This window comes from Phallusia mammillata, chromosome 7 (genome assembly GCF_965637545.1).
Source record: "Phallusia mammillata chromosome 7, kaPhaMamm4.hap1.1, whole genome shotgun sequence".
Classification (NCBI taxonomy): Eukaryota; Metazoa; Chordata; class Ascidiacea; order Phlebobranchia; family Ascidiidae; genus Phallusia; species Phallusia mammillata.
The window spans coordinates 18,524,096-18,540,566 of record NC_137258.1 but is presented as its reverse complement, the minus strand read 5'-3'; the positions used below and the strand labels follow the sequence as shown (position 1 = coordinate 18,540,566).

Genomic DNA, 16,471 nt, shown 5'->3' with positions numbered 1-16,471 from the left:
AACATACAAATACGTTTTACACTTTAGGGGCTTGTGGGGTAAATGTTAGGACTACAGGGTTGAACACAACATCGACACCTATAAATGGCATACTATACAAGAAATCCAAATTTCAGCCAATTCTGACACTGTTTAGAAACTCACCCATTTTAGGGGGCTAGCGGGGTAAATACTGGGGTTATCAACAAAAACAAAGTGGGATGCACATCTACATAACTACATCTACCATCTGTGTAAATTTCAGCCAAATCCATCAAACATTTGATGGAAAAACGAGTCGGACAAACTTTGGGGGGAAAATAACCATTTTAGGGGGCTAGCGGGGTAAATACTGGGGTTATCAACAAAAACAAAGTGGGATGCACATCTACATAACTATATCTACCATCTGTGTAAATTTCAGCCAAATCCATCAAACATTTGATGGAAAAACGAGTCGGACAAACTTTGGGAAGAAAAAAAAAGAAGAAAAAAAGAAAGAAAAACAAACAAAAACAATTTGAGTAAAATCAATATGTGTCCCCTTCAGGGCAGGAAGTAATTTGGCACTTGGACTTGTGGGTTACCATGTGATCAAAAAGCACTTAAGCAGGTTAAGAGATATTGTGCCAATACAAAACCGGTCTTTCTTCGCGCCGACTACAGTGACTTCCAAAGTTTTTGCGTGGACATTGCTGTAGAAACGATATTTCTGTACCGTTTCGTTGTATAACACTTTCGCATCCAGCGGCATCGCGTTGTTGACAATTGAATTGGTTTTAGCGTCCAGATTGCTCAAGGCACTCTCCACAAGCGTATCGGCACTTTGACGTAAGGGGACCGTTTCCAGTAGCGGACATAAAATAGCAGCAAGAAAACCATCGCGTTATGATTTTTCGCTTTGCACATTTTCGCTTTGGCTTTTTGGCAACCTCACGCAAGCCTTTTTTGTGCCGTTCTCTGCCGCAGCCGGAGTAACCAAGTTCTCATTTATCAAACTCGAAACAAATTAAGTCTTTCCACAACCCGTCGGACTGGCAACAACACATGTTATAGGGCGGACTAATGCAGACGCCGACTAACGTCAGACAAAAACCGCCGCCAGCTCTAGCCCTCTCTCCCTATCGCGATAGAAACTTACAAACAGAACGCACCAATGGCATAGGTGATTTGACCGCTCAAACATAAGTGACATAACCGCCCAACAGGTGTAAAGATCGCTTAAGGTGGTAAAGGCCTGCGGGACAAACCCATACTACTTTATGACTGTGAGGTCAGACCCAAGGCTTGAAATTAGGGACCAATGGTTTAGAGTATTCTGCATCAAACAAACAAATATTTACAATAAAAACAAGCTATATACCTGTAACCAGACAATCCTTCAAGTTCAGTCAGACGCTTAGGTTTCAAGAAAGCCGGGGTCTTGGATGCTCCGGTTCCAGGCGCCGGAATCGGAATCGAATCCACCGCCGCGTCTTCAGCGTCCGAGTCGCTGTCGTAACGTTCAAGCGCCGCTTTGGTCGACGCGTCATCCACAACAAAGGCCAGGACGCCCCGTGTCGTTCCCCGTTGCCATGGTGACAACGTGAAGGTGTATTCAGTCGAATCGCCCTGAGAGTTAAGATAATCTATTTTTGGTAAGCTGAACATTTTGCGTTTTTTCTTGTTTTCATGTTAAGTAAAGATAAAGACATGGAGTCATTGCAATCTATTGACCTATAAAGCCACACCAGTGTAGCTGTCTGCAGTTTACTTATCAAAAAATCTAATATTGTGATTGTGACACAAGTAAAACACTCTCGTATTTGTACTGTTCATGAACTAGTATTTTTGTCTTTCATCAACTGGATTTATCGGTGTGAAATAAGAAACACACACACTTCCACATTTACGCATGAAGTCATAACTAACAAAAGTGAGTTTTGTTCTGGTTAAATGGGTCAAAAACTAAAATACAGCCCATATACTTGTAAAATGTGTAAAACATAAGCATTATAAAAACTACAAAATACGAAACGAAATACTTTCGGTAATATTTAAGTGCTACTCGAAAAACAACACAGTTTCATGAAGGAAATATTTAAATAGAGAACACATGGACATCACCCAGCTTTAATCTACCACTAATTAACATAGAATTTACTTTAGTCTCCTACTGACCTTCATCACTGTTACTTCGTTTGGTCCCTCAATGAATGGAATATCGGAGAAGATTTTGTATGTGAGCTTGTGTGCAGAATAGTTGGGCACTTTCACTTTCTGTTCGACCACCGATCGACACTTGCATGATATTTCTATGTGCTCCAGTGACAAAGGACTTTCTCCAACCCCTCGAAGGTTAAATAGGTGCTCGGTGCCGTCCGATCTTAAATACAAAAAGGTGACATCGTTAGAAAAGAGCTAATTGTGATAAAGTGAGTTTTGACAAGTTCGTGTTTGGATACTCCCTTTCTCCTAAAACAATTTTGAAAACAGTTTTGAAAACAGGAATTTAAAAAATATATATTTTTGGTTTCTATGTACTGTATGGTCGTGGATTTTTAATTTAATAAATGTTAAAAACTCGACCCCTCTGGTATTTTATGCAATGGTAAAACTGTGAGAGATATGACGAAGTAAAAATATTTGTAAAAGTCCAATTTACTGCACAAGCATTTATACATTTTTTGCTTTTTACAAAAAAAAAACGTTCTTTGCAACCTTTGCCACCTACTTGTTTTTGATAGTCAGCACACCAGTAATGGTGCATTCAAAGTGTGGTTTAAACATAAGAGGATAGTAAGTAGTTTGTCCAGCTTTTGCTAACATGTATTTTGGTCCGTGAAATCCGCTGCCTTCCACAATACATTGCAATTCCCAGTCATGGTTTGATGCGTTTTGCTAAAACACAAAATACTGTTTTAAAATTCAAAAACAAAGCAAATCGCAAAAAATTAACAAGAGTAATAAGAGAAACGCAGGCAAAACTACACAAAGGTTATCATTATGACGACAACTAATGATAAATACTTCAATCAGTAATAATAAAAATTGATGAAATTTTAGCACAAATATTGCCGAGTGTAAAGTCAGACCCGAATCAAGCCCGTTTGATTCAAACTTAAACCCGAACCTGACCCTCAAAGGCCGGCCTGATTTACAGCTCTGTGCTACACACAGTATAGAAACACTTTTCTTTTTTTTTAAATACAGTAGAAAATACATTTTTAAAGTATGGGAGGTGTACTATTCGAAACATGTACTAATATCTAAAATGCTACATTCAAATTTTACTTACGATTGGTATGCTCTGAGTGATGCTCTGGTGCGCCGGCGTGCGGAAATCAAATCTCGCATTGGTTCCTGCCGGGTTAACTGTGCATTCGATCCTGTAGAGACGAACATCCCCTGGAGATCTCAGTATGATGTCACACGGATAATGTCCGGGTCCGTGCGGAGTGAAATGAACTTCCAGAGGAACTGTTCCGTCGTCCTGGTTTAAAAAGATTATTTTTGATAAGTTTTTAGAAAAGATGAAATTTGAATATGTGCGTGTTAACGTTTTAGGGGATTTTTTTGCAGTGCTACACTACATTTTACACAACACCAAACTATATAGATCGGTTTTCTGATATACTGACAACATATAAAACATCGACCATAGCGTCAACGCATCTTAGGTATCAGCGATAAGTTTGCATTACGTGTCCAATTTATGTAACAATGCCTTCAATTAAAAGTACAAATAGGAAAGTATGACAAGATAACGCATAAAAACATTTTACTCTTTTGGATCTAAAAGAATAAGTAAGCTTATTTGACACAAACTGCACAATTTCCTGATAACTAAAAGATTGTTTAAAAAAATATCTGTTTTTGAACTTAACAAGATACACAGATTAAACTAAATTCAACTATTAAAAGAACAAAGGTATCATAAATACAAAATCAAAACATTTGAGACAAACCCTAACCTGTCTGTCATTAGGTCCCATTTTGGTGTTTTTAATCTCTGACGCAGGCGGAGGTCCAAACGTCATAGGTGACGGAATGGTGATGTGATCAGGCACCTCAAACCATTCAGACGAGGCCTCGACCATAAAAGTGGAACCACGGGGACGGGGTGGTGCCGAGGCCAGTGGCATGGACATGTTGTCCCGTGCATCCGCCATGTGGTCGGTTTCAATCAGGTTCATTGCAGCTACAGCGGCTGTTACTGATCCACTGTCGAGGGTGCCTGAAATTAGGCGAGATATTTAAGTGTTTTAAGTGTTATTTAAGAAACTGTCTCTTGCAGCACACCAGTTTTGGAATGTGTAGTTTATACGCAACTTATACGAGCATAGGACAGTGGTCAATGTTGTAATTCTCAAATATAGACAAATCCGCTTAAATTAATACCGGTTAATCGCATAATATGTTTAATTGTGTTTATTTTGCTAAACCGTAGCATATCACTTTATCGCTTAATTTCTTTCGCCTAATCGCTTAATTGCCTAAAAAAGCGTGGCAAATCGGATATGCAAATAGCCGGATTCTTCTGTTTAGCTGTTTTAATGAAGGTAAATAAATTTATTAATAAACAATCATCGTAACACATTTGGTTACAGTTCTTTGGGCTCCACAAAGCGATTGGACCAAAGTTGAAAAATTAGTAAACAGTTTGCTCTCGAAAATACCTGTCAGTTGTCTTCGGGTCTGTTCCTTCTCGGACATCCGTTGCCTAGCAGCGAGTCTCAGTGCTTTTTCCTTTGCCTCGTTAGTGACGGGAATAAGAAGGTTTTCGCGTAGCGTTGAGTTGTTTTCGCATTTCCAGTAATTGATGCGATCGTCACCACCAAACATCCCCTTGCCTGAATCGAAAAAAATAGTATGTTAGAATAAAAACATTTGGCAAACTTTAAGATGCCTCAATGCAACTCAACAGAAGAGTAGAAAGGTTTGAAAAATATAATGTACCCTTTTCAAAAAACGAATTTAAAACACTAGTGATTGAGCGGCGAAATTTCCAAAAACAAAATCATTATGAGACATTCAAAACATAAATTTGACATATTTTTTGAAGGTCCAGCAAACAAGCCTTTTAGCAAAAAACAACGTTTCATGCACAAATTTTGAGACATCAGAACAACTGCTTGTGTGATTTAGCTTGTTTGTCAATTTTTGCCATCTAGTTGACTGTAATAGTTGTTTTTCTTGTGAGTTCCGTTAATTTGTTTGTGACCGCGCTTGTTATAGGCTAGCCTATTTATTATGCCCATGAATGGTTGTGTTGCTTATTGCATTTATCTGCACAGTGCTCTAACCCTAACCCTGTTATTCGTCAAGAAACGGTTCAATCCTTTGCTGTTATTAGGGGACAATGAAATTTTGCGAGTTCCCATATGGTGAGTTTAAAAATGCATAAAGGGGTAAAAGAGCCTCCTGATTAAACAAATCAAAACTTTACCTTTCTCTGCTGCAGCAGCACTTGATATTCGCACAGCGTGATATGACGCTTGGTTGAATGGGACAGCGGAGGGCAGGGGGAGACCCGACACTCCCTCAACCGCGTGAACGAATTCTCCAATATCTTCGTTCACAAGCAACACCGAACAGTATTTCCTTCCCACGCTGAATGGCAGAAAATCCAGCTACAAAGTAAAAACCGAAGTCTATAAATCACAGTATGTCAGGTAAAAGTGTATTATTTAGTGAAGCCAGTCTTCCAAGCGTTTTTTCGTACGGTCTCTTGCAAGGAGTACTGTGCCACACTGTTAAATTTATTACTTTTTTATCAGCTTAATTCCTAATGTTTTGACTGTTTTGTGCAGAATTAGTCTTGTGAAAACGTTTCATAAAACAACCGCCCAATGTTACCTGTATATCGGCCGGATTGCCTGGTTCCAGATAGACGTAACTTTCATGACAGTAGAATGCAGTCAACTGTGACGTCATCATGGGACCGCCCCCAGCGGAAGTTTCAGGGACGGGTCGCTCATCCGGTGGAGGGCTCGGCGGAGGAGAGGGATCCTTCGGCTGTCCGTGGTCTGTTTTTGATTTCACCTGCACAAAAAAAAAATTCCACGATAGTTATTTGGCTTTCAAAGATCTGTTACCTGATTAGGTAGAAAGCTGTACTGGTCCAAGAAGCACGCGTTTTTTTCACTATCTAACGCATTTTTAAAAAACGTTAGTGTTCTTCGATACCCTTTCGAACACTAGTTTCCTATATAGCAGGGCATGAATATGCAAATTTAATGCTCGGGTTAGTTTGTGCAACTGATCGACGGAGCATCGAGCATGAAAATCAGCGCTGCTCCGTACCGAGCACCTGGCTTCTGGCTCGGCTCGACCCATACCTAATTTTAATTAATATTATTTGCCGAAAAACGTTTACATTTATCATGCTCATACGAAACAAAGTAGTTAATCTTATCAGGATGAGAAATCTAACAGGATCGTAAATTAGGTTGTTTCTTTTGCTACTCATGTTTTAAATTCTGTTTCAAGCTGGTTGCCAAAGAAACTTAAACAGATGTTGTCACAAAAACGGAACTTTAAAAGAGCAAAATGCACTCACCGATTTAATCCTGGATGATAAACTCTTCTTCACACTCCGCACAACTCCCTGTTTTCTCCCGATGTCGAGTGGGGAGGGAGGACCGCCACTCGACTCGACCAGCACGATGCGAAAATTACCGGCCTTGCTGAAAGTATTGTTGACCTACAAAAGACCAAGAATCGGTTTAGTATGTCGGTAATAATGAAATATGAAGCAAATATATGTGAATTTAATATTGCCGAAATGCAACAACATTCTTTAGAGCAGAGGTATCCAAACGGGCAACCGGGGTAAAATTACTTCCTGGGGTAAATTTAAAATGCTTTTGGACTAAATAAAAGTAAGTAAATTTGTGTTAGGTGAATTTAGGATTTAAAAGAAACTTTGGTGCTAGTTTTCAGCATGGAAAAGCATTTTTCAGCATTTCAGCATCATCGAAATAAACCGTGGGGTAAACGAGACAAAATATAAAAAAGGGAGAACCTATGCGCTACATTTTAAACTTCAATGGACTATCCAAACGGCAGATTCATTCAGTCTTACAAACTGCACAAAAGTAGACTCCATAAAATTTGTTTTGTGAAAAAGTATAAACTGCGCAACCAATTGTAGCAAAATGTGTTTTTTTACTTTCTAGATTTCCGAATTTTTGTCGTAAACGCACAATTTGCGAATTAACTTCATGCAATATGTTAAAAATCCATCTTACCGGCACAAGCACTTTGCACAGTTCATAGCATGGTGTCTCAACTTTCACTGTATTGGTTGGATGGATGTCGTCAACAGCAGTACGCATTGTGAACACCAGGGTTGATCCAACTGTCGCCAGACTTCGTGTGTATCCTGTACTGACTGTTTCTCGTCGTCCAACCAACACCAGCACTGCCTCGGCGGGCCGGATAAGCCGGCTTGTGAAATGAACGTCCAAGTTTACCTCACCCCTGCATCAAGTGAAAAATCGTACATTAGTGGTTCTCGGATTTTCTTAGATATTCTCAAGTACTGTAGAACCAAATAAGAAAACCTCGGTTAATCCGGACCCCTTTGGACTGAAACATTTGTCAAGATCTGCATTAACCGATGTCGATTCTTTCAAGCCTTATCACATTACAAATCATTTGTAACTATGTTTTGTCCAAATTAGGCAAAGATCCGGATTAACCGAATCCGGTTTAACCTAGGTTTACTGTATAAACGAAGTGAATCTTACACTTCCACTAAACTACTAAATAACGTATTACCCATGGAACTATGTTACTTTAAGTCAGGGGTGGGCAACCTTTGTCACTGTGGGGCCAAATACAATTGCGATAATTAGATCGCGGGCCGCACCTTTATAAAACACAAAATGATTTTACTTCTTTGTATATTAAAAATGTCTTACTACAAGTAAAATTCGCATTTGATTCTCGCAGCAGCATATTGCCAAGTCGTAGAAAAATAGCCCAGGCGCACTAATCTGCTCAAAAATATATAATAATTGGACTCGTTTGCCAGAACATTTGAAGTCCAAGTGTCTTCGCGGGCCGCACAACCCTTAATCAAGGGCCGCATGTGGCCCGCGGGCCGCAGGTTGCCCACCCCTGCTTTAAGTGGTCCACAATATAGAACAATAAATTTCTAAAGCGTTACACAATCAATGTCAATCCTTTTCATGCAAATATGCAAATACAGCACTTAATATATACATGAATTATAGTACGCCATGCTTGTTGAAGGCGTTAGTTAATAAATGTATGTGCATTTTTGCAACAATTTCAAACCGCACAATCGAGATTTTGCTGTCGCTTTTCATCAAGTAAAAAAAAAACTATGTTGAAAATGGGGTAACAGTTTTCTTAAAACATATTTAAAAAATTTTGGATTAGAAAGCTAAACTAGTTTAGCAATTATTAAGTTTAAGCAAACTCAATAAAAATACGATGACGTACCTCGGGGGAACGAGAACTTCTTCCCCGCCTGGGAGCCTAAAATCTCCCGCGTCGCGTCCAGCAACAGTGGCGACGTATTTAAGAGGGCGGGAACTCGGGTTGGCGAGTCGAACCTGACGACGAACTGTTGTGTGAAGAGCTCCAACGAATTCAACCGATGATTTTGGCGTATATTGTGGAAGGTTTTGATAAAGGTAAACGCAAAGCTACAAAAACAATAAAAATTGTGTTAAAAACTCCGGCAATTTAATGTACAATGTTTAGGCGATTTCATGTTTTTTGTACATCGAAACTACAGCCCTTTTGAACGTTGGGCAACAAAAAGAAAATCAATATTTTTATCATTGTATGGTTCCCCCCCCCCCAAATAAAAAATAAAAATTAAATAAATAAATGATAAAAAAATTTAACCTACCATAAGGAGAGCAATTGGATTGGGGTCGGTAATATCAGTAGCTTGTATATCGTAATCAACACCGACACTGTGAAGAGCGCGGACCATTATAAGTGTGTTATGTAGACATTGCTCCGGACTTGCAGGGGCTGTGTACATTTCACTGAAGTATTCGGAAATCTGGAATGACACGTGGAGGTTTGTGATTCGCTGTGTACAACATGCATACTAACAAACTACATTCTTGTTTGCAGCACGTCTACTTCGCAGGCTAAAACACAAAGTCCAATGACAACAAATAATCCCAAAATGAGTAGATAGTTCTTTTGAAAACGAATTTCTCGCTAAACAATCGGTTATTTCCCAAAACGACATACATAAAGTAATTCCTGCATTGGCTTTTTACTACTACTTACAAAATGCCACAAAAAACTAACAACTCACCAGCCATGGGCAGTATGCGGATACTGCTGCAGCTAGCACAAGACCATCCAAAAGGTCATAGTCAAAGTTGACCACCCAGCGTGAGGGGGGTGGCCCGCCCTTCATCAAGTTTGCAGTTGACTCCCCCCAAACTAGATGGCGTTGTTGCTCATAGTGGTGGTTTAGCCAAGCTAGAACTATTCGTTCACCAGTGCTGAAAAAACAAAGTATTTTATCAGCAGAAAAATAGAAGCTAATGTCTTGTACAAAACTTCACAACGTTTTGACAATTATTGTGGTCATCTTTAAGTGAAATAAAAACACCAGAAAGGGACCTAACTTACTATCGCACAACAGAGAAAGAAGTGCAACATCACGGAGTTACTGATAAAAGCAGTTAGGCGGTTATAACAAAACCGTAAGACATTTTGGGGACAGGCGCGGTTGTACCTGTGTGGCATTGGCACAAACTCTACATTAATCTACACATTAAATAGAAAAAAGTTGTGTAGATTTTTTGGTTTTCAATGACAACTTTAATTGTCAAACGTTGTGATATATAGAGTTGGATTTTTCTGCGGAGAATATATAGAAGCGTACATTGTGTATACCCAAGTATTTTATGTTGGACAAAAAAAAGTTGAAAGTACTTACAAGGCAAATTAGCGAACAACGTGATTTTTAGGCAGAAAAGGTTTTAGTTAAATTTCAAATAAAAAACACCAGCTCAGAAAAGTTAAATTTTACAAAAACAAACAAACCATGATATGGTTCATGGTTTTTGGAGAGAGTGCAAAATTGTTACAAGGTCTCTAGCGAAACATGCACACGAAGATTACCTGCTTTTGTTTCAAAAAATCTAAGCAACTATGAGCTTACCCTTTAAAGTCACAGAACAACTTGTAAGATTCTATAACAAAAATATATTAAATAGCGTGAACAAGAAAAGTCACCTGTATACATTGCTTGCTAGCGGATCCGGATTCACTGTAGGAAGAGGTTTATTCTTGTCAGAAGGCTTGAGACTCTTGTATTGATGTGGTGTGATGCGAGCAAGCACAAGGACCTGAGAAAAAAATTACAAATCTTTGAAAAAAGGGTCTCTTCTGCACAATCAGAAAACGCTTAAGCTTAGATTTAACTTTTTTTCGTAACTAAATCTGAAGTAAGTAAACTTCCTAAGGTGTGTATTTTCAAAAACCAAACGAGTATTATTCAAAAAGATAAAGTAATTCTTAGGGCTTTTTTTTAAACGAACACATCAATGGTTTATAAAGTTCTGTATTTTTAGAGTACATGCCCTCCCACAAAAGAGTCCATAACATGTAAAGATATGTAAAGTGAATGACAAAAAAACTCAAAAGATTTAGGTTCAACTGTTTTGACTGTCAAGTTTCCAGCAACATTGGCTATTTTTGCACAAATCTGAAATAATTTTTGCGCACAGGTAGTGTTACCGAATTATTTCGACAGACCTGATAAATCGGTCTTATACACCAAGCCTGCTTACATAATTCGTAACCGGTCCAGAACCCTGCTATAACGGCTCACCACTGAAGCCAATTACACCCGCACACTGGTTCAGCTTATGGGCGCGAAACTACAAAACAATGTAAAAACACAACGTTACACCAGACACGGTAGCAACCGACCACCAATAACACCACCTCGTCCCACGGCACCCAGAGAAAAAAGCCATATCATTGACTAGCGACGCCCTATGTAAGGCATGCGTAACAGGTAGACACATTCCGGCGCAATCAACGCTTTACAAACCAATCGCCCCTATGGGGAAGCAGCGAGGGTGCCATAACACAAACGTAACTAAGGTGCCACAACGAAAACGCTGAAAACAAAGTGATGGTGACAAAAACCAACAAAATTTCGTTAGATTCAAAGAATACGAAGAAATACGAAAATTTCAATACCGAAGATAAAATGACCAATTTAGCAACTTGATAAAAAAACAGGTTGCGAAAAAAGGTTCCAAAATTTCGTTTTAAAACACTAAATTAAATTTTGCACAACAAATATACTAGCTCACGTTAAATTCGGACATTTCATGACGGTGTCAGTTGTTGCCAAAAACCATGGGGGAAAGAGGGTTTTAAATTTTAAATTAAAAACTCACAAAGCAGAGATTTTTTAAAAGATTTCAAAAGACCACAGAAAAAGAATTGGGTTCAACTGTTTTGACTGGGCTACGACACCTCGCCTATTCACAGGCGCTATCCCGCTACTGATCAACGTGAGAACTTTTGGATGCTCCCTTGCGGGCCTGGCCCGGTTCGTTCCTCCTTAGACAACCTGGATGCATCGAGCTACCTCAACGCCTCCATATTGACGCCGAGCTTAGCGCGGACGCCCGATCGACATAGGTCAAGACGCCGCAGAGCTCCCAATCTCAAGCCGTCCTCCAATTCAAGCCTCCGAAGTCGCTCGGATTACAGACCCACACCAACAGGCCCGGCGAGTGCAGCGCTGCCAAAACGCGATTATAGCAAAAGCTTTGACGCGCCGCCCTATTAACTATGACGTCACTTGATTGACAGACACAAGTCACATAGCTTCAGGGTGGAAGCAATGATTACAAAGAAAAAGGAAATTGACTCGCACTAGGCATCCGATCGTTCAACTGCTGGAATTTGTTTCAGACTTCAGGAAGTGGATTTCAAATGGAGCATTTGGTGTAAAACTACACCTTTAGTCAGATGGTTTACGCTGACAAAAAATATTGAAATTTTAGAGTGCAAATTTGGTCGTTATGATCCTTCGTTTATTAAACTATCACTAAACTGCAGCCAATCGCCATGGTGAAGAATAAAATAAAGCTTTAGTTAAAACCGCCGTTTTATTAACCAGCTGGAGCCGACTTTCCAGCTTTAAACGAGGACTTTATGACTTTCTGCAAAGAGAAGAGAAGGAAAAACCTAAATTTGTGGAACAAAGACAATATGTCTAATTCAACAACCTGGAAAAAAACATGTTCAAAATTTTAAACCACAATCTCTTGACGCAAAGATTTAACAGGTAATTAAAAAACAGCATTGTTTAGATAAAACGACCAAACCGAAAAATGTGGTTGAACACAAATAAAAAACACAAAAGAATTGGGTCCAACTGTATTGACTGGGCTACGACACCTCGCCTATTCACAGGCGCTATCCCGCTACTGATCAACGTGGGAACTTTTGGCTGCTCCCTTGCGGGTCTTGCCCGGTTCCTTCCTCCTTAGACGACCTGGATGCATCGAGCTACCCCAACGCCGCCATATTGACGCCGAGCTTAGCGCGGACGCCCGATCGACATAGGTCAAGACGCCGCAGAGCTCCCAATCTCAAGCCGTCCTCCAATTCAAGCCTCCGAAGTCGCTCGGATTACAGACCCACATCAACGGGACCGGCGAATGCAGCGCTGTCAAATCACGATTACATGAATAGCCTTGACGCGTCACCCTATTTTTTATGACGTCATTTGATTGACAGACGCCAGAAACATAGCTTGAGGGTGAAAGCATTGATTGCGAAGAAAAAGGAAATTTGTTGCCACGCCGGGACTTGCTTTCTATAAAACTTAAACGTATGAAGCTGATCGCTCAATATAGTGCAGTTCATTTCAGCCTTCATGCAGTTAGTTTTAACAATGACCAAAAAATGTTTGCAATGTTGGAGCTTGTGATGCTACGTTTGTATCAAATTATCATTCTTAGCTCATGGCCATGAGGGAGGAGTAAAAAATGTGTCAGAATTTACACACCGTTTTAACCAACTGGTGCCGAATTTCAAGCATCAAAGTCAACTATTGCTTCAGACTAAAATAATTTTTGTGCAAAGTATCAACTGAAAATAAGGAAAAAAGTATCGCAAATTTTCAAAACCAAAGACAAGACAATTAATTCAATTTCTGCAATCAAATGTGTTTCAAAAAGCTTTAAAATGAGTTTATTCCAAAACACCTAGAAAGGATCTAATCATATTTTTTTGTAAATATACTGGCTCCTGTCAAATATTGCTATTCGATGACGGTGCCAGTTTGTGTCAAAATTCATGATGAGATTTGGAAATTTGGTACAACATGAGTTAAAAGAATTCTTTAAATGAAACGACTAAAGCGACCACAGGAATGAAGTAAAAAAAAGAATTGGGTTCAACTGTGTTGACTGGGCTACGACACCTCGCCTATTCACAGGCGCTATCCCGCTACTGATCAACGTGGGAACTTTTGGCTGCTCCCTTGCGGGCCTGGCCCGGTTCGTTCCTCCTTAGACAACCTGGATGCATCGAGCTACCTCAACGCCTCCATATTGACGCCGAGCTTAGCGCGGACGCCCGATCGACATAGGTCAAGACGCCGCAGAGCTCCCAATCTCAAGCCGTCCTCAAACTCAAGCCTCCGAAGTCGCTCGGATTACAGACCCACACCAACGGGCCCGGCGAGTGCAGCGCTGCCAAATTGCGACTACATGGAAAGCCTTGGCGCGCCGCCCCAATGATTGTGACGTCACTTGATTGACAGACGTCAGCCGCACAGCTTGAGGGTGGAAGCAATGATTACAAAGAAAAAGGAAATTGGCTCGCACTAGGCATCCGATCGTTCAACTGCTGGAATTTGTTTCAGACTTCAGGAAGTGGATTTCAAATGGAGCATTTGGTGTAAAACTACACCTTTAGTCAGATGGTTTACGCTGACAAAAAATATTGAAATTTTAGGGTCGTTATGATCCTTCGTTTATTAAACTATCACTAAACTGCAGCCAATCGCCATGGTGAAGAATAAAATAAAGCTTTAGTTAAAACCGCCGTTTTATTAACCAGCTGGAGCCGACTTTCCAGCTTTAAACGAGGACTTTATGACGTTCTGCAAAGAGAAGAGAAGGAAAAACCTAAATTTGTGGAACAAAGACAATATGTCTAATTCAACAACCTGGAAAAAACATGTTCAAAATTTTAAACCACAATCTCTTGACGCAAAGATTTAACAGGTAATTAAAAAACAGCATTGTTTAGATAAAACGACCAAACCGAAAAATGTGGTTGAACACAAATAAAAAACACAAAAGAATTGGGTCCAACTGTATTGACTGGGCTACGACACCTCGCCTATTCACAGGCGCTATCCCGCTACTGATCAACGTGGGAACTTTTGGCTGCTCCCTTGCGGGCCTTGCCCGGTTCGTTCCTCCTTAGACAACCTGGATGCATCGAGCTACCTCAACGCCTCCATATTGACGCCAAGCTTAGCGCGGACGCCCGATCGACATAGGTCAAGACGCCGCAGAGCTCCCAATCTCAAGCCGTCCTCCAATTCAAGCCTCCGAAGTCGCTCGGATTACAGACCCACACCAACGGGCCCGGCGAATGCAGCGCTGTCAAATCGCGATTACATGAATAGCCTTGACGCGCCACCCTATTTTTTATGACGTCATTTGATTGACAGACGCAAGACACACAGCTTGAAGGTAGAAGCATCATTGAAAAGAAAAATATAATTTGCTCGCACAGCGTAAAGGCATGGAACCGATCGCTCAATTACAAGTTATTTCAAACCATAGGACGTAGATTTGAAAAAGAGTGGTTTGTATGTTAAAAAAGGTTGTAATTTTATTGCACAAAGTTGAAGCTTCTGATGCTTCTTTTGTATTAAACTATCATTACACTGGCCATCGCGAAGAGGAAAAAGTCAAATTACTTTTGAGTATAAACAACGTTTCAGTCAGTTGATGCCAGTTTGCAGTTCCTTTTGCTCGAGACCGAAATAATTTTCATGCAAAATTGTGAACAAAAAAAAGACAAAAACACAACTTTCAGAACACAGACAAGATGACAAATTAAACAATCCGGGAGTAAAATGTGCTTCAAAACAAAATAAAAACTGTTAAAAAAAACTTAATTCAAAAAAAAACACCAAGCACGGATTTCTTAATAAGTGTAATGTCAAATATACTAGCTCATGTTTCATGGCTACTAGATGACGATGTTTCACCAAAACCATAAGGGGAAGCATGTTTCAAATTTCAAACAACAATCTCTTCATACTGATATTTATACGATCTGAACATGAAAAGGACAAACTGAAAACAGTGATTTCTTAAGATCAAAAAAGAATTGGGTCCAACTGTATTGACTGGGCTACGACAACTCGCCTATTCACAGGCGCTATCCCGCTACTGATCAACGTGGGAACTTTTGGCTGCTCCCTTGCGGGCCTTGCCTGGTTCGTTCCTCCGTAGACAACCTGGATGCATCGAGCTACCTCAACGTCTCCATATTGACGCCGAGCTTAGCGCGGACGCCCGATCGACATAGGTCAAGACGCCGCAGAGCTCCCAATCTCAAGCCGTCCTCCAATTCAAGCCTCCGAAGTCGCTCGGATTACAGACCCACACCAACGGGACCGGCGAATGCAGCGCTGTCAAATCACGATTACATGAATAGCCTTGACGCGCCACCCTATTTTTTATGACGTCATTTGATTGACAGACGCCAGAAACATAGCTTGAGGGTGAAAGCATTGATTGCGAAGAAAAAGGAAGTTTGTTGCCACGCCGGGACTTGCTTTCTATAAAACTTAAACGTATGAAGCTGATCGCTCAATATAGTGCAGTTCATTTCAGCCTTCATGCAGTTAGTTTTAACAATGACCAAAAAATGTTTGCAATGTTGGAGCTTGTGATGCTACGTTTGTATCAAATTATCATTCTTAGCTCATGGCCATGAGGGAGGAGTAAAAAATGTGTCAGAATTTACACACCGTTTTAACCAACTGGTGCCGAATTTCAAGCATCAAAGTCAACTATTGCTTCAGACTAAAATAATTTTTGTGCAAAGTATCAACTGAAAATAAGGAAAAAAGTATCGCAAATTTTCAAAACCAAAGACAAGACAATTAATTCAATTTCTGCAATCAAATGTGTTTCAAAAAGCTTTAAAATGAGTTTATTCCAAAACACCTAGAAAGGATCTAATCATATTTTTTTGTAAATATACTGGCTCCTGTCAAATATTGCTATTCGATGACGGTGCCAGTTTGTGTCAAAATTCATGATGAGATTTGGAAATTTGGTACAACATGAGTTAAAAGAATTCTTTAAATGAAACGACTAAAGCGACCACAGGAATGAAGTAAAAAAAAGAATTGGGTTCAACTGTGTTGACTGGGCTACGACACCTCGCCTATTCACAGGCGCTATCCCGCTACTGATCAACGTGGGAACTTTTGGCT

At 40.0% G+C, this 16,471-nt stretch overlaps 1 protein-coding gene across 1 annotated transcript in view; it reads right to left on the bottom strand.

The window, feature by feature from the left end:
- The window catches only part of LOC145238182 (cilia- and flagella-associated protein 47-like), a 67,941-nt gene that overhangs the window by 10,572 nt on the left and 40,898 nt on the right, over nt 1-16,471 (bottom strand). The window contains exons 36-49 of the mRNA XM_080101269.1: nt 10,204-10,316; nt 9,272-9,464; nt 8,849-9,007; nt 8,434-8,639; nt 7,212-7,443; nt 6,521-6,664; nt 5,818-6,003; nt 5,408-5,591; nt 4,638-4,811; nt 3,933-4,195; nt 3,257-3,451; nt 2,693-2,859; nt 2,140-2,344; nt 1,343-1,590 (exon numbers count right to left, since the gene is read on the bottom strand). Coding sequence (XP_079957395.1) covers nt 1,343-1,590; nt 2,140-2,344; nt 2,693-2,859; nt 3,257-3,451; nt 3,933-4,195; nt 4,638-4,811; nt 5,408-5,591; nt 5,818-6,003; nt 6,521-6,664; nt 7,212-7,443; nt 8,434-8,639; nt 8,849-9,007; nt 9,272-9,464; nt 10,204-10,316 — 2,669 coding nt within the window. The remainder of the gene's footprint in view (nt 1-1,342; nt 1,591-2,139; nt 2,345-2,692; nt 2,860-3,256; nt 3,452-3,932; nt 4,196-4,637; nt 4,812-5,407; nt 5,592-5,817; nt 6,004-6,520; nt 6,665-7,211; nt 7,444-8,433; nt 8,640-8,848; nt 9,008-9,271; nt 9,465-10,203; nt 10,317-16,471) is intronic.